Below are 15,167 nucleotides of genomic sequence, written 5' to 3'. Positions count from 1 at the left end.
CGCTGATTAACTATTTATGTCACATTCCCTGCACTTCCTGCAGCATTACTACATACCAGGGTAAGGAATAAGTGCTGCATAGACTAGTTACAGTGTATAGTGCAGTATATGAGCAGTAGTCAAACTATTCAGTACGAGACAGTTTTCGCATATTCCATTGTTAACTTCAGTGTTTAGAAGTGCCCTAAGGATGCTTACTAAGCAAGATCCGATAAATCCAACCATAGAATGTGCAAAAACCAGAAAATATGTCAGTCCAGTAGTCCAGTCCACTGAATAGTGACACCCATGATACTAGGCCCAGCAGTTAACTTGATAGAAACATGATTGATTTTTAATAGTAACAAATAGTTTTCTTGTCAGGGTGCAAAAGGGGTGTTCCTGAGGACTTTTTACATGCCTCCTCTTCTTAAAACACTTAGTGCAAGCTCCATATGCTCTGTAAAAAAATTGGTGCTTTTATCAAAAAGTGAATGAATATTTGGCTTAGGCACTGGACTACAATGAAGTTTTGTGCATCGAAGCCTTGTTTTGTGAACTTCAGTCACAAATTACATATTGTGGATCACGTGCTCTATATGAATACATTTATTTGGTTTATACTCAATTAATTGCATACCTTCCATATCCATAGTTGTAGCAAGTGCGTGCGTGTAACAAAACAGCAACCACTACACATTTTTGTGGCTAATTAGCTAGCTGGACAACTGCCAATTCACACTAGCAATGGATGTTTTTCGTTTCTACTCGTGTAAACTCAGATTCATTAAACACCCTGGTGATCAGTCTAAATATTATAGCCGGGGGTTATCGGGGCAATGGCAGATCCAGGATGGGGCATTTGGGGCAAATACCCCCCTCAAGAAATTGCATACAAGTGTCCTGAAGACATGACTTAGTATGTAACATTTACTATGTATTGTGGGTTTTGTAGTGTAATATTGCTCACGTGTATGTAGTGCGTCAATAAGAATAGTGTGAGCACGTTGTCGCTGTATTGCTCTATGGTACGCTACTATACTAACATTGGTGCTGTGACTGAAACCGACCGATTTACCCAGCTGAGATTCAATGGCAGAAGGTCAGCGTCTTCGTGTGAAATGACGCGGCCTCAAAGGAAGCATAACGAAGCTGACGGGGAAAGTTGAAGAGGCGCTCACCACTGAACTGGAAACCGTGAGCACAGAATCTGTCCCCGATTCAAGAAGAGTACTGGTGTCTACCACTGTTGAACAATTAAAATCAAAACTTGCACAGATCACCGAATTAGATGAAGCCATTGCTAAAACAATTCTGGAGGAAGAGGAACTAGAAGCAGAAATATGTGATGCTGACACCTATCAGAGTAATTTAGAGCAACAGATAGCATTTTTGGTGGAATTCACTGTGAAAGCCAGTCAATCGCCAAGAACACGACCTCCCACCCCCCCATCCTCAGTGAATGATGCACCACATTTGATTTTGACAGAATTGACAACAACTACAGAACCTGAAGTGACAGCAGCTACCCTGCCAGAGACTGAAGTAGTTAAGAATACACTTCACTCCGACACATCTTCAGCAGCACAAGTGAGTAGTCACACATCAGATGTAAATGAACACACAAGAGGTATGCATTAGACCTATACTAGGCTTCCCAAGCTGCCACTGCCAACCTTTGATGGGAATCCCTTACAATGGCAGACCTTTTGGGATTCTTTCTCTGCAGCAGTAGACTCTAACCCGTGCCTCACGGGCATACAGAAATTCAATTACCTTCGTGCCCAGCTAAAGGGAGATGCATCACGTGTTATTAGTGGCTTCCCACTATCTAATAACAACTACTCACATTCAGTGGAATTGTTGAAGGAAAGGTTTGGTCAGAGTCACAAGTTGGTAGAGGCTCATATGGATGCATTGCTGAATGTGCTGCCACCATCTAACAATTTAGAGAGCTTACAGACATTTTATGACACTTTGCAAAGCCACATCAGAGCACTATCAGCATTAGGCGAGTCATCCCAATCATATGGAGCCCTTTTAACCACTTCTGTTCTGAGAAAACTACCTCCTAGTGTTAAGATGAATATGGCCCGTGATCACTACAATACCAAGTGGACAATTGACGAATTATTAACTAGAGTGTTAAAAGAAATACACATCCTGGAGGCTGGTCTACCTACTGGACACAACCACTCCGACACTCGAGGCTATGCTACTCCAACCACAGCATCCTTCTATACAGACACCTACAAGACACCACAGACTCATGATATACCAAAGAGAGATCCAGTGTGCGTATTCTGTAAGGGTATGCACAAAACCAGTTCATGTACCTCAGTTACATCCCCCAAGAAAGACTTGACATTGTGAAGAGTGCTGGTTTGTGCTTCAACTGTCTGGCACGGCATAAAGTATCTCAATGCACCTCTAAGTTCAGTTGCCGTGAGTGTCATAAGAAACATCATACTAGCCTCTGTCTCGCCTTCACCACCAATGTAGAGGCACCTCCGCCTAATCAGTCACAACCTGAACCTGTACCAACTCCCACAGAATTTACTTAATCTTCCACAAATTCAACCATGACATCTACAAATTCTACTGCCACTAGTTCATTTACCACCATGACCCCCGCATCATTGTCTGCATTTTACAGTAGTGTCTGCCTCCTCAAAACTGCCATTGCGGATGTATCAGCTAACTCAACAACTGTTGAGGGCCATATCCTATTCGATGAAGGGGCCCAACGCTCATTCATTACCCAACAGCTGGTCGACACTCTACAGCTGCAACCAATCCAACATAAACTCTTCACAGTGTCCTCCTTTGGTGAGCAAATTTCTATGCCAACAAGGTTTGCTGTCACAACAATCTCCATTCATACATTGAATGGAAGTCAGATCCCTATTTCTGTCCTGATTGTTCCCAAGCTAGCTGCACCAGTTCGAAACTCCATCAGAACTCACCTCAATCAGTTCTCTTACTTACAAGGGCTAACATGGGCTCATCCAGTGACTAGTGATGAGAATTTTTCCATATCAGTTCTCATAGGGGCGGACTACTATTGGCAGTTCATTCAGGACCATCTAGTCCGTGGTGATGGACTGACAGCTGTTCAATCCAGATTGGGGTATTTGCTCTCAGGCCCACTTCCTCTACCACAACCAACTTCTACAACTAGCCTTCATATTTCAATCCTTTCCTGCACTACAGAGAATGCTAGAGATAGCAGCCCAATTGACACTCCATTTTGCAACTCAGAAGTGTTTTCCAAGAATGAGACACCTGCAATAGCCTGTGATTTCTACTCTGTGACAACTTGTATGAAGAATGACATTAAACAGCTACCAGTATCAAGGTCTCCAACAACCTTGATTACCACCAGTGCTGTAAATGGTATTGAAGATAACCAGAATTGCAGCTCCATGCTAAGTGAGGGATCTAGCGAAGCTTACTGTCCTCCCAATTGCCAACCAAAGACAGAAGTTCTTAGACCAAGCCCTTACAATCTACCAGTAGGTGGCTACAATCCTACACTATCCAGCTCTTCCCCAGAAAGCCTATTCCAGTTTGAACAGATTCCCAAAGCAAACACTATCCGTCTTGTGTTGGAGGATGCTGATCCTTGTAAGCAGTTTGACACTCTGGAGACCACTACTAAACTTGGAAAGAGGAGCCATGAACCAATGAAGTCTGCAACAACTACAGCTCTTATAACTTGTGATGAAGCCAAGAGAGGACAACACAAAATTAGAGCATGGATTGACCCTCTACGTGCCCCCCGGAGGATGTCCTGAAGACATGACTTAGTATGTAACATTTACTATGTATTGTGGGTTTTGTAGTGTAATATTGTTCACGTGTATGTAGTGCATCAATAAGATTAGTGTGAGCACGTTGTCGCTGTATTGCTCTACGGTATGCTACTATAATAACAACAAGATCGAGATACTCTAATAGAGCAGTCCATTACTCTAATAAAGCAGTAACAATGTTCATGAGGCAGTGTAGCTTACCTATGAAGCTATAAATAAGGATTTTATTTTACATAACATACGTGATATAATATATTTGGTAAAGAATAACTAGCTATTATTGTTGTGACCTTTTTTTTTTTTTTTGCTCTTCAACTTTTTTTCAGCAAGGTGCCCCCCTCTTTCCAAACTCTGGATCCGCCCCTGTGGGGTGTATAGTACAGTAGCTAAGACGCAGATGCATGCATATAGGCACTACCCAATAGCCACGTTGAGTGACATTTCAAGACACATCACGGCACGAAGTCACGAGAACAGTGACTAAAATTAGAGGTACAGCAGGCCAGGGTTTAGCAGTATAACATAAGTTAAAAGCAACAACACTCTACAACACCATATTATATATTATTTATTTATTGTTAATCAGCAGGACCATCCATAACCTATGACAACACCCACCAGCTGTCTAGAAAGGCTTCGTTTTTCGCAAACAGGCTTCGTTAATTCAGTTAATAGCCTCGGTGACCTTAGGCAATCTTACTTGATGTGTACACCTCCATGTCAGTACTGTGATGTGGTTACATGTGCGAGATCCAATTTTTTGCGAATCGATTGCAAAAGTTTCTGCTGAATTTATATTTTCGAGTAAGCAGAGCGTCTGTATTAACTTTGTCATAGAAATCATTCGTGTCTCGCAGGTTTCACACGATTAAAAGCAGAAAATTAATTAGCTAAGCAGCTTCGCAAAAATTGGGCCTCGCAACAATTTTGTTTTTATCTGATTTAATTACCAGTTAGGCACTGGGGGAACATGAATCTGTGTGACGAGCTAGACTCCTTTATGTGATGTGTACAAATAGATGTATATATAGTGCATGTGACCAGTTTTTGTGTTTTATGTACTTGTCAATTTCATGCCCCACCCCCCACCCCCGGGAGTCTCCACACCCCAGGTGGGGATTTGACATTGCTTCTTGTCCCCACCCCTGGGGCAATTGACAGTTGTCCAATTCACTGACCGATTTTCAGTAGTTGCATTTCTAAATAGAATCGTACTTGCTATAATTTTACTAGTTACAGGTGTATACCAGGTTTATTACTAGTCGCATGCATGAAATATGCGCTTAGTCGTCCTTGAGGTGTTGTCAAATCCCCTACTAGGGGGTGGGTACATAGTGGGGATTTGACAGCCGATTTTGCCCCAGTAGTGGGGAATTTGACGCCACGATTTGTCAAATCCCCTGTATTCCGCCCCCTCGGGGTCGGGCATGAAATTGACAAGTGCATTAGGGGACAATTTATAGTATTTTTGGAAGGAAATCCAAGTCATCGGTGTTAGATAATAGATATGAATCAATGATCTCAAGTAGTGGTATGGGGAGTTAAGGGAAAGTAATATCTAATCCAAAACAGCCAAGCTGTAAAAAAACAGTGCGGCCCTCAAAAAGGCTATGGTGAAAAAAGATGTGAAATTCAAGGTGGCGGCCAAGAAATGGCTGTGATGGTAGGTTAATGGTAAAAATTTTAATAACGACAATTCAGGTGAATTTTTGTGCCACTTGGTCTTGGCAAAAAAATTCACCTAAATTGCCGTTATTAAAATTGTACCATTAACCTACCATCACAGCCATTTCTTGGCCGCCACCTTGGATTTCACATATTTTTTCACCATAGCCTTTTTGAGGGCCGCACTGTTTTTTTACAGCTTGGCTGTTTTGGATTAGATTTCATTTCTTTTTGTATTTGTATACCCCAAAGCCGGCCTATGGCCAGCTTTGGGACTTTGTAAACCTGTCTTTTTTTCTTAACTACAGGAAGAAGAAAAGGTGAAGGAGATGTACTTTAAATATTTCTGATTTTATCAGTAAATGTACAAATTATATATATAATACATATATTTATCATAGAACTCTCCATGGTGGTTTCTTTGTAACTGAACACTCTACAAGGTGACTTCTTCTTGCTGCTCTCTCTACAGGGTGAATGTTTGTAGCTGAACAATCTACAAGGTAACTTCTTCTAGCTAATCTATCTACAGGGTTATTTGTTTGTAGCTGAATTCTGTGTAGGTGATTTGTTTGCAGCTGAGCTCTTTACAGAATGGTTTCTTTGTATCTGAACTCTCTACAAGGTAACTTCTTCTAACTGATCTTTCTACAGGGCAATTGGTTTGTGGCTGAATTTTCTACAGGGTGATTTCTTTGCAGCTGAACTCTCTACATGGTGGTTTCTTTGTAACTGAACTCTCTACAAGGTAATTTCTTCTAGCTGATCTCTCTACAGGGAGATTTGTTTGTAGCTGAATTCTCTACAGGTAATTTGTTTGCAGCTGAACTCTCTACATGATGGTTTCTTTATAGCTGAACTCTCCACAAGGTAACTTCTTCTAGCTGATCTTTCTACAGGGTGATTTGTTTGTAGCTGAACTCTCTACAAGGAAACTTATTCTAGCTGATCTCTCTACACGGAGATTTGTTTGTAGCTGAACTCTCTACAGGTGATTTGTTTGCAGCTGAACTCTCTACATGATGGTTTCTTTGTAACTGAACTCTTTACAAGGTAATTTCTTCTAGCTGATCTCTCTACAGGGAGATTTGTTTGTAGCTGAACTCTCTACAGCTGATTTGTTTGCAGCTGAACTCTCTACATGATGGTTTCTTTGTAGCTGAACTCTCTACAAGGTAACTTCTTCTAGCTGATCTTTCTACAGGGTGATTTGTTTGTAGCTGAACTCTCTACAAGGTAACTGATGTCTCTACAAGGTCACTAGTTTTTAGCTGAACTCTCTACGTGGTGGTTTCTTTGTAACTGAACTCTCTACAAGGTGACTTCTTCTAGCTGATCTTTCTACAGGGTGATTTGTTTGTAGCTGAACTCTATACAAGGAAACTTCTTCTAGCTGATCTCTCTACAGGGAGATTTGTTTGTAGCTGAACTCTCTACAAGGTAACTTCTTCTAGCTGATCTCTCTACTGGGAGATTTGTTTGTAGCTGAACTCTCTACAGGTGATTTCTTTGCAGCTGAACTCTCTACATGATGCTTTCATTGTAGCTGAACTCTCTACAAGGTGACTTCTTCTAGCTGATCTTTCTACAGGGAGATTTGTTTGTAGCTGAACTCTCTACATGATGGTTTCTTTGTAACTGAACTCTCTACAAGGTAATTTCTTCTAGCTGATCTCTCTACAGGGAGATTTGTTTATAGCTGAACTCTCTACAGCTGATTTGTTTGCAGCTGAACTCTCTACATGATAGTTTCTTTGTAGCTGAACTCTCCACAAGGTAACTTTTTCTAGCTGATCTTTCTACAGGGTGATTTGTTTGTAGCTGAATTCTATACAAGGAAACTTCTTCTAGCTGATCTCTCTACAGGGAGATTTGTTTGTAGCTGAACTCTCTACAAGTGATTTCTTTGCTGCTGAACTCTCTACATGATGGTTCTTTGCAGTTGAACTCTCTACAAAGTGACTTCTTCTAGCTAATCTCTCTACAGGGAGATTTGTTTGTAGCTGAACTCTCTACAGGTGATTTGTTTGCAGCTGAACTCTCTACATGATGGTTTCTTTGTAGCTGAACTCTCTACAAGGTAAGTGGGGTCTCTACAAGGTCACTAGTTTGTAGCTGAACTTTTTACATGATGGTTTCTTTGTAACTGAACTCTCTGCAAATTGACTTCTTCTAGCTGATCTCTCTACAGGGTGATTTGTTTGTAGCTGAACTCTCTACAAGGTAACTTCTTCTAACTGATCTCTCTACAGGGAGATTTGTTTGTAGCTGAACTCTCTACAGGTGATTTGTTTGCAGCTGAACTATCTAGATGATGGTTTCTTTGTAGCTGAACTCTCTACAAGATAATTTCTTCTAGCTGAACTCTCTACATGGTGGTTTCTTTGTAGCTGAACTCTCTACAAGGTAATTTCTTCTAGCTGAACTCTCTACATGGTGGTTTCTTTGTAGCTGAACTCTCTACAAGATAACTTCTTCTAACTGATCTTTCTACAGGGAAATTTGTTTGTGGCAGAATTTTATACAGGATGATTTCTTTGCAGCTGAACTCTCTACAAGGTAACTTCTTCTAGCTGATGTTTCTACTGGCTGATTTGTTTGTAGCTGAACGATCGAAAGGTAACTTCTTCTAGCTGATCTCTCTACAGGGTGACTTGTGTGTAGCTGATCTCTATACAGGTTTCTTATTTTTAGCTCATCTCTTGAATTCTCTTCAGGGTGACTGCTCTATTAGGATGACTGATCTATTAGAGTATCTCGATCTCGCACTTGCTGCACCAAGTTGGATTTCGTGTTATAACTCTGTGGCTTTAAGTCTGATTCTTCTACATCATTGATGAGCCTTTCTAAGATGATTACTTCATCTGTACAACGATTTTCAAAGCATTACCCCAAGCGGTTTATCTGGTAGGCGTGGCAAGCAGTCGTTTTTTATTAGCTGATCTCGATTGCGTAATTGTTACACACTGTTGGTTTTTTCGTTGTATCTTCCTGGTTTTTAGCTCGATTTCTTTCAAACCACAACAGGTTTGAGGTTCAATAGTTAACCTATTCACCCACCGATTTTCAGCTTCTTCCCATACGCGGTTTACCCTGTAGGCGTGACAACATATTGGTGTTATTTTTCGTGAATAATCGCTCATAACTCTTTGCCTGTTTATCGTATTCCAGCCACAGTTGGTACCGAGATGTGCCTTTATATCCCCCTTCTGTGTGCCAAATTTCAAGGCAATCGGATGTGGCGTTCGAGTTTTATAGCAGTTTTTGTAAGTGTGCAACAAGAAAAAGAAAAATAAGAAGAAAAAAAAATGAAGAAACTGAGCCAATTTTTGAAGTCGCATATCTCGGGAACGCGCGAAGCGATTTCGCTCAAATTTGGAATGTGGAGTGCTGCAGTTGGAGGAAATGTCCACAGCAAAAATCGTCTTGTTTCATCAAGGCAGCACAGAGCTACGGAGGTGCGAAAATTGCGTTTTCTTTCTTCCTGTCAATATACTCACGGGTGTTACGCGCCGGCTTCTTGGGCTGCACGACACACTACCGTGTGTCTTGATGTGCCTCTGTTTTATTATGGCATAAATCTTTTTGTCAGAAAGAATTCCCTAGATTTTGCATTTATATCATTGTTTTCTGAACAAAGTTCATTGAATAAAACCCAACACAGTCAACAATATCATTAAGGTGTGAGACCCCGGACTTATTATATACTCCACACTGTATCAACACTTTATATACAACCAACAATAGGGTTTCCACTCAAAATAGGAAGGTGCTTCATTTTGTTGTTTCTGGAGATTTTCGCACAGATTTACCCTTACGATAAAGCAAACAAGTGCTAATTTGTTACTGGAATGTTTGCAGTAGTTGCTATCTAATCCAAAACAGCCAAGCTGTAAAAAACAGTGCGGCCCTCAAAAAGGCTATGGTGAAAAAAGATGTGAAATCCAAGGTGAATGGCTGTGATGGTAGGTTAATGGTAAAAATTTTAATAACGACAATTCAGGTGAATTTAAGCGGCACAAAAATTCACCTGAATTGTCGTTATTAAAATTTTTACCATTAACCTACCATCACAGCCATTTCTTGGCCGACACCTTGGATTTCACATCTTTTTTCACCATAGCCTTTTTGAGGGCCGCACTGTTTTTTTACAGCTTGGCTGTTTTGGATTAGATTTCATTTCTTTTTGTATTTGTATACCACAAATAGACCGGCTTTGGGACTTTTTTAACCTGTCTTTTTTTTTCTGTACCACAGGAAGAAGAAAAGATGAAGCAGATATACTTTAAATATTTCTGATTTTATCAGTAAATGTACAAATTACACATATAATACATATATTTATTACAGAACTCTCCATGGTGGTTTCTTTGTAACTGAACACTCTACAAGGTGACTTCTTCTTGCTGCCCTCTCTACAGGGTGAATTGTTAGTAGCTCAACAATCTACAAGGTAACTTCTTCTAGCTGATCTCTCTACAGGGTGATTTGTTTGTAGCTGAACTATCTACAAGGTAACTTCTTCTAGCTGATCTCTCTACAGGGTGATTTGTTCGTAGCTGAATTCTGTACAGGCGATGCGTTTGCAGCTGAGCTCTTTACAAAATGGTTTCTTTGTAGCTGAACACTCTACAAAGTAACTTCTTCTAGCTGATCTTTCTACAGCGTGATTTGTTTGTAGCTGAACTATCTACAAGGTAATTTCTTCTAGCTGATCTCTCTACAGGGTGATTTGTTTGTAGCTGAATTCTGTACAGGTGATTTGTTTGCAGCTGAGCTCTTTACAAAATGGTTTCTTTGTAGCTGAACTCTCTAAAAGGTAACTTCTTCTAACTGATCTTTCTACAGGGTGATTTGTTTGTAGCTGAACTATCTACAAGGTAATATCTTCTAGCTGATCTCTCTACAGGGTGATTTGTTTGTAGCTGAATTCTGTACAGGTGATTTGTTTGCAGCTGAGCTCTTTACAGAATGGTTTCTTTGTAGCTGAACTCTCTACAAGGTAATTTCTTCTAGCTGATCTCTCTACAGGGAGATTTGTTTGTAGCTGAACTATCTACAAGGTAATTTCTTCTAGCTGATCTCTCTACAGGGTGATTTGTTTGTAGCTGAATTCTGTACAGGTGATTTGTTTGTAGCTGAACTCTCTACAAGATAACTTTTCTAGCTGATGTCTCTACAAGGTGGCTAGTTTGTAGCTGAACTCTCTACATGGTGGTTTCTTTGTAACTGAACTTTCTACAAGTTGACTTCTTCTAGCTGATCTTTCAATAGGGTGATTTGTTTGTAGCTTCACTCTCTACAAGGTAACTTCTTCTAGCTGATCTCTCTACAGGGAGATTTGTTTGTAACTGAACTCTCTACAGGTGATTTGTTTGAAGCTGAACTTTCTAAATGATGGTTTCTTTGTAGCTGAACTCTCTACAAGTGAACCTCTTCCAGCTGATCTCTCTACAGGGTGATTTGTTTGTAGATGAATTCTGTACAGGTGATTTGTTTGCAGCTGAGCTCTTTACAGAATGGTTTCTTTGTAGCTGAACTCTCTAAAAGGTAACTTCTTCTAACTGATCTTTCTACAGGGCAATTTGTTTTTGGCAGAATTTCTACAGGGTGATTTCTTTGCAGCTGAACTCTCTACATGGTGGTTTCTTTGTATCTGAACTCTCTACAAGGTAACTTCTTCTAGCTGATCTCTCTACAGGGTGGTTTCTTTGTAGCTGAACTCTATAAAAGGTAACTTCTTCTAACTGATCTTTCTACAGGGCAATTTGTTAGTGGCTGTATTTTCTACAGGGTGATTTGTTTGCAGTTGAACTCTCTACATGGTGGTTTCTTTGTAGCTGAACTCTCTACAAAGTAATTTCTTCTAGCTGATCTCTCTACAGGGTGATTTGTTTGTAGCTGAATTCTGTACAGGTGATTTGTTTGCAGCTGAGCTCTTTACAGAATGGTTTCTTTGTAGCTGAACTCTCTACAAGGTAACTTCTTCTAACTGATATTTCTGCAGGGCAATTTGTTCGTGGCAGAATTTTATACAGGGCGATTTCTTTGCAGCTGAACTCTCTACATGGTGGTTTCTTTGTAGCTGAACTCTCTACAAGGTAACTTCTTCTAGCTGATCTCTTTACAGGGTGATTTGTTTGTAGCTGAACGATCTACAAGGTAACTTCTTCTGGCTGATCTCTCTACAGGGAGATTTGTTTGTAGCTGAACTCTCTACAGGTGATTTGTTTGAAGCTGAACTCTCTAAATGATGGTTTCTTTGTAGCTGAACTCTCTACAAGTTAACTTCTTCTAGCTGATCTCTCTACATGGTGATTTGTTTGTAGCTGAATTCTGTATAGGTGATTTGTTTGCAGCTGAGCTCTTTAAATAATGGTTTCTTTGTAGCTGAACTCTCTCAAGGTAACTTCTTCTAGCTGATGTCTTTACAGGGTCACTAGTTTGTAGCTGAATTCTCTACATGGTGGTTTCTTTGTAACTGAACTCTCTACAAGGTAACTTTTTCTAGCTCATCTTTCTACAGGGTGATTTATTTGTAGCTGAATTCTTTACAGGTGATTTGTTTGCAGCTGAGCTCTTTAAAGAATGGTTTCTTTGTAGCTGAACTCTCTACAAGGTACCTTCTTCTAGCTGATGTCTCTACAAGGTCACTAGTTTGTAGCTGAGCTCTCTACATGGTGGTTTTTTTGTAACTGAACTCTCTACAAGGTGACCTCTTCTAGCTGATCTTTCTACAGTGTGATTTGTTTGAAACCGAACTCTCTACAAGGTAACTTCTTCTAGCTGATCTCTGTACAGGGAGATTTGTTTGTAGCTGAACTCTCTACATGATGGTTTCTTTGTAGCTGAACTCTCTACTAGGTAACTTCTTCTAGCTAATCTCTCTACAGGGAGATTTGTTTGTAGCTGAACTCTCTACATGATGGTTTCTTTGTAGCTGAACTCTTTGCAAGGTAACTTCTTCTATTGATCTCTCCACAGGGTGATTTGTTTGTAGCTGAACTCTCTACATGGTGGTTTCTTTGTAGCTGAACTCTACAAGGTGATTTTTTCTAGCTGAACTATCTCTTTCCATAGTTGCATGAACTCCCTACAAGGTAACTTCTTCTAGCTGATCTCTCTACAGGGTGACTTGTGTGTAGCTGATCTCTATACAGGTTTCTTATTTCTAGCTGATCTCTTGAATTCTCTTCAGGGTGACTGCTCTATTAGGATGACTGCTCTATTAGAGTATCTCGATCTCGCACTTGCCGCACCAAGTTGGATTTCGTGTTATAACTCCGTGGCTTTAAGTCTGATTCTTCTACACCATTGATGAGCCTTTCTAAGATGATTACTCCATCTGTACAACGATTTTCAAAGCATTACCCTAAGCGGTTTATTTGGTAGGCGTGGCAAGCAGTCGTTTTTTTATTAGCTGATCTCGATTGCGTAATTGTTACACACTGTTGGTTTTTTCGTTGTATCTTCCTGGTTTTTAGCTCGATTTCTTTCAAACCACAAAAGGTTTGAGGTTCAATAGTTAACCTATTCACCCACCGATTTTCAGCTTCTTCCCATACGCGGTTTACCCTGTAGGCGTGACAACATATTGGTGTTATTTTTCGTTAATAATCGCTCATAACTCTTTGCGTGTTTATCGTATTCCAGCCAAAGTTGGTACCGAGATGCGCCTTTATATCCCCCTTCTGTGTGCCAAATTTCAAGGAAATCGAATAACGCGTTCGCGTTTTATAGCAGTTTTTGTAAGTGTGCGACAAGAAAAAGAAAAATAAGAAGAAAAACGAAGAAACTGAGCCAATTTTTGAAGTCGCATATCTCGGGAACGCGCGAAGCGATTTCGCTCAAAATTTGGAATGTGGAGTGCTGCAGTTGGAGGGAATGTACACAGCAAAAATCGTCTTGTTTCATCAAGGAAGCACAGAGCTACGGAGGTGAGAAAATTGCGTTTTCTTTCTTCCTGTCAATATACTCACGGGTGTTACGCGCCGGCTTCTTGGGCCGCACGACACACTACCGTGTGTCTTGATATAGGCTCAAAGACAATATGTGACCAAGTCTGAGAAAACCGGTCTTATCGCCCATGTCAGCAGATTCGATTTTTCACCCAGGACAAACAGCTACATGAATAAACTATCTAATTCCACATTTAAAATCAGCTAGACTTAAGTGGTCTGGTTTTGCTGGCTGCTTTTCCCGAACCCAGTGGCGATCCATACGTGTGGTGTGGGGCCTTAATGGAGCTCTGGTCAGCCTGGGAATGACTGTATGTGGCTGTACAGCTCTGTGGTGTTGAATAAGTACCTCTGCTGTGAATTTCCTTTCCTTTTAGCCAGTTTTGAGACCTCAATGGCTCAAAACTTGCCTAATTCATCCCTTGGCCTTCCTTTTCAATTTTTGAACACCATCTTGCCCACCTTCCAGGGCCCCCGCCTCCCACCCAATTTGCAGCTCGCCTGATACAGTCAACCTCGGTTTAAAAACTATCTAAAATGGCAGGAAACTTAGTTGTTGGCTACTTACACAGTGGATGCTCTGGAAGGTAAGGAATTGGGTATAAAAAGTGTGAAAATTTGATGCACATAGCTTCAACCATTGGCAAGCTACAACACACTAAATACTTAAAACCGGCATTTCTCGATACTTTTAAATAGGCGATAAGCCCGGTTTTTTCAGACTAGGTCACATATATTCCTGGATTGACATGGTCAACTTTTGGTTGAAGTCACAATTACTGCATTTGCTCTAAAAACAGGATTTAAAAGGTTTCCCATCTTCTGATTCATTTCTCTGTTGATCTTAGAAACAGTTGTACTGCTTTTGGCCTGAAAGATTTAGTTGATCATTATAAGAAGCAGGCAGCTATAGCAGCTAAGAAGAAAGATTATGTCCTGAACAGAAGGTCAAAAACAACAAAGTACACTCACTAAGCAGGCGGATGAATACATTGAAGCTGACGTAGTAACAATGGCCCAAAGTCCAGCAAATAAGATAACCAAAGGAAATATCCTCTGCTTTCAAGGTTGGCAAAAAACATCCTAGGAGTACCATCTTCCTCTGTGCCTGTTGAGAGACCCTTTAGCATTGCAGGAAAGGTATTTACTACTGAAAGATTTCGCCTTACAGATGGCAGATTTTCACAATTGTATTAGGTGCAACCAAAACTACATAAATGCAATCATGAACAGTGTAAGCATAATCTGTACTTGTACTTAAATACTTTCAAAAGTACTTGTACTTTACTTAAGTATTTCTCTTAAAACAATGTCATGTACTTGTACTTCAACAAATGTCAAAGTACTTGTACTTTACCTAAGTACTTTCACATGTACTTCACCCCATGCCTGCCCTTGGGAGCCCTAGCTCCTATATCCTGTGTAGCTACACTCCCCTGGAATGGAATTGTGCACCACTAGAGTAACCATGTAGTGGCTGTAGGATCTTTCTATTGTTAATATACTGGTGAAGTTTGTGAGTTTGTATAAAAGCATGCATCAAAGCCTAAAATAGGCTTACCAGTTTCAAGGGTTACAGGGTTTTCATAGATGCAGTATAGTGCACAGTTTTATCTTACAAATATAATGTAGCACATAATAATAAGTAAAAAGCAAAGTATATATAGCTGCATGATCATAAACTGTTGAATGATAATTGTCATCTCAAGACTGCCACTTGATGCTTTGCAGGGCACTGATGTAACAAGGT

At 40.3% G+C, this 15,167-nt stretch overlaps 1 protein-coding gene across 1 annotated transcript; it reads left to right on the top strand.

Annotated features, from left to right (window-relative positions):
• Positions 1 to 818: 818 nt before the first annotated feature.
• LOC136267489 (uncharacterized) lies at positions 819 to 2,543 on the top strand. The gene is made up of 5 exons (XM_066062655.1): positions 819 to 898; positions 960 to 975; positions 1,258 to 1,569; positions 1,621 to 2,290; positions 2,335 to 2,543. Exons 1-5 carry the CDS (start codon positions 819 to 821, stop codon positions 2,541 to 2,543), a joined length of 1,287 nt encoding a protein of 428 aa, XP_065918727.1.
• The last annotated feature ends 12,624 nt before the right edge of the window (positions 2,544 to 15,167 follow it).

The sequence above is a fragment of the Dysidea avara genome, chromosome 9 (assembly GCF_963678975.1).
Source record: "Dysidea avara chromosome 9, odDysAvar1.4, whole genome shotgun sequence".
Taxonomy (NCBI): Eukaryota; Metazoa; Porifera; class Demospongiae; order Dictyoceratida; family Dysideidae; genus Dysidea; species Dysidea avara.
Note: the sequence above shows the minus strand (reverse complement) of the source record. Positions and strands in the feature narration are given on the sequence as shown.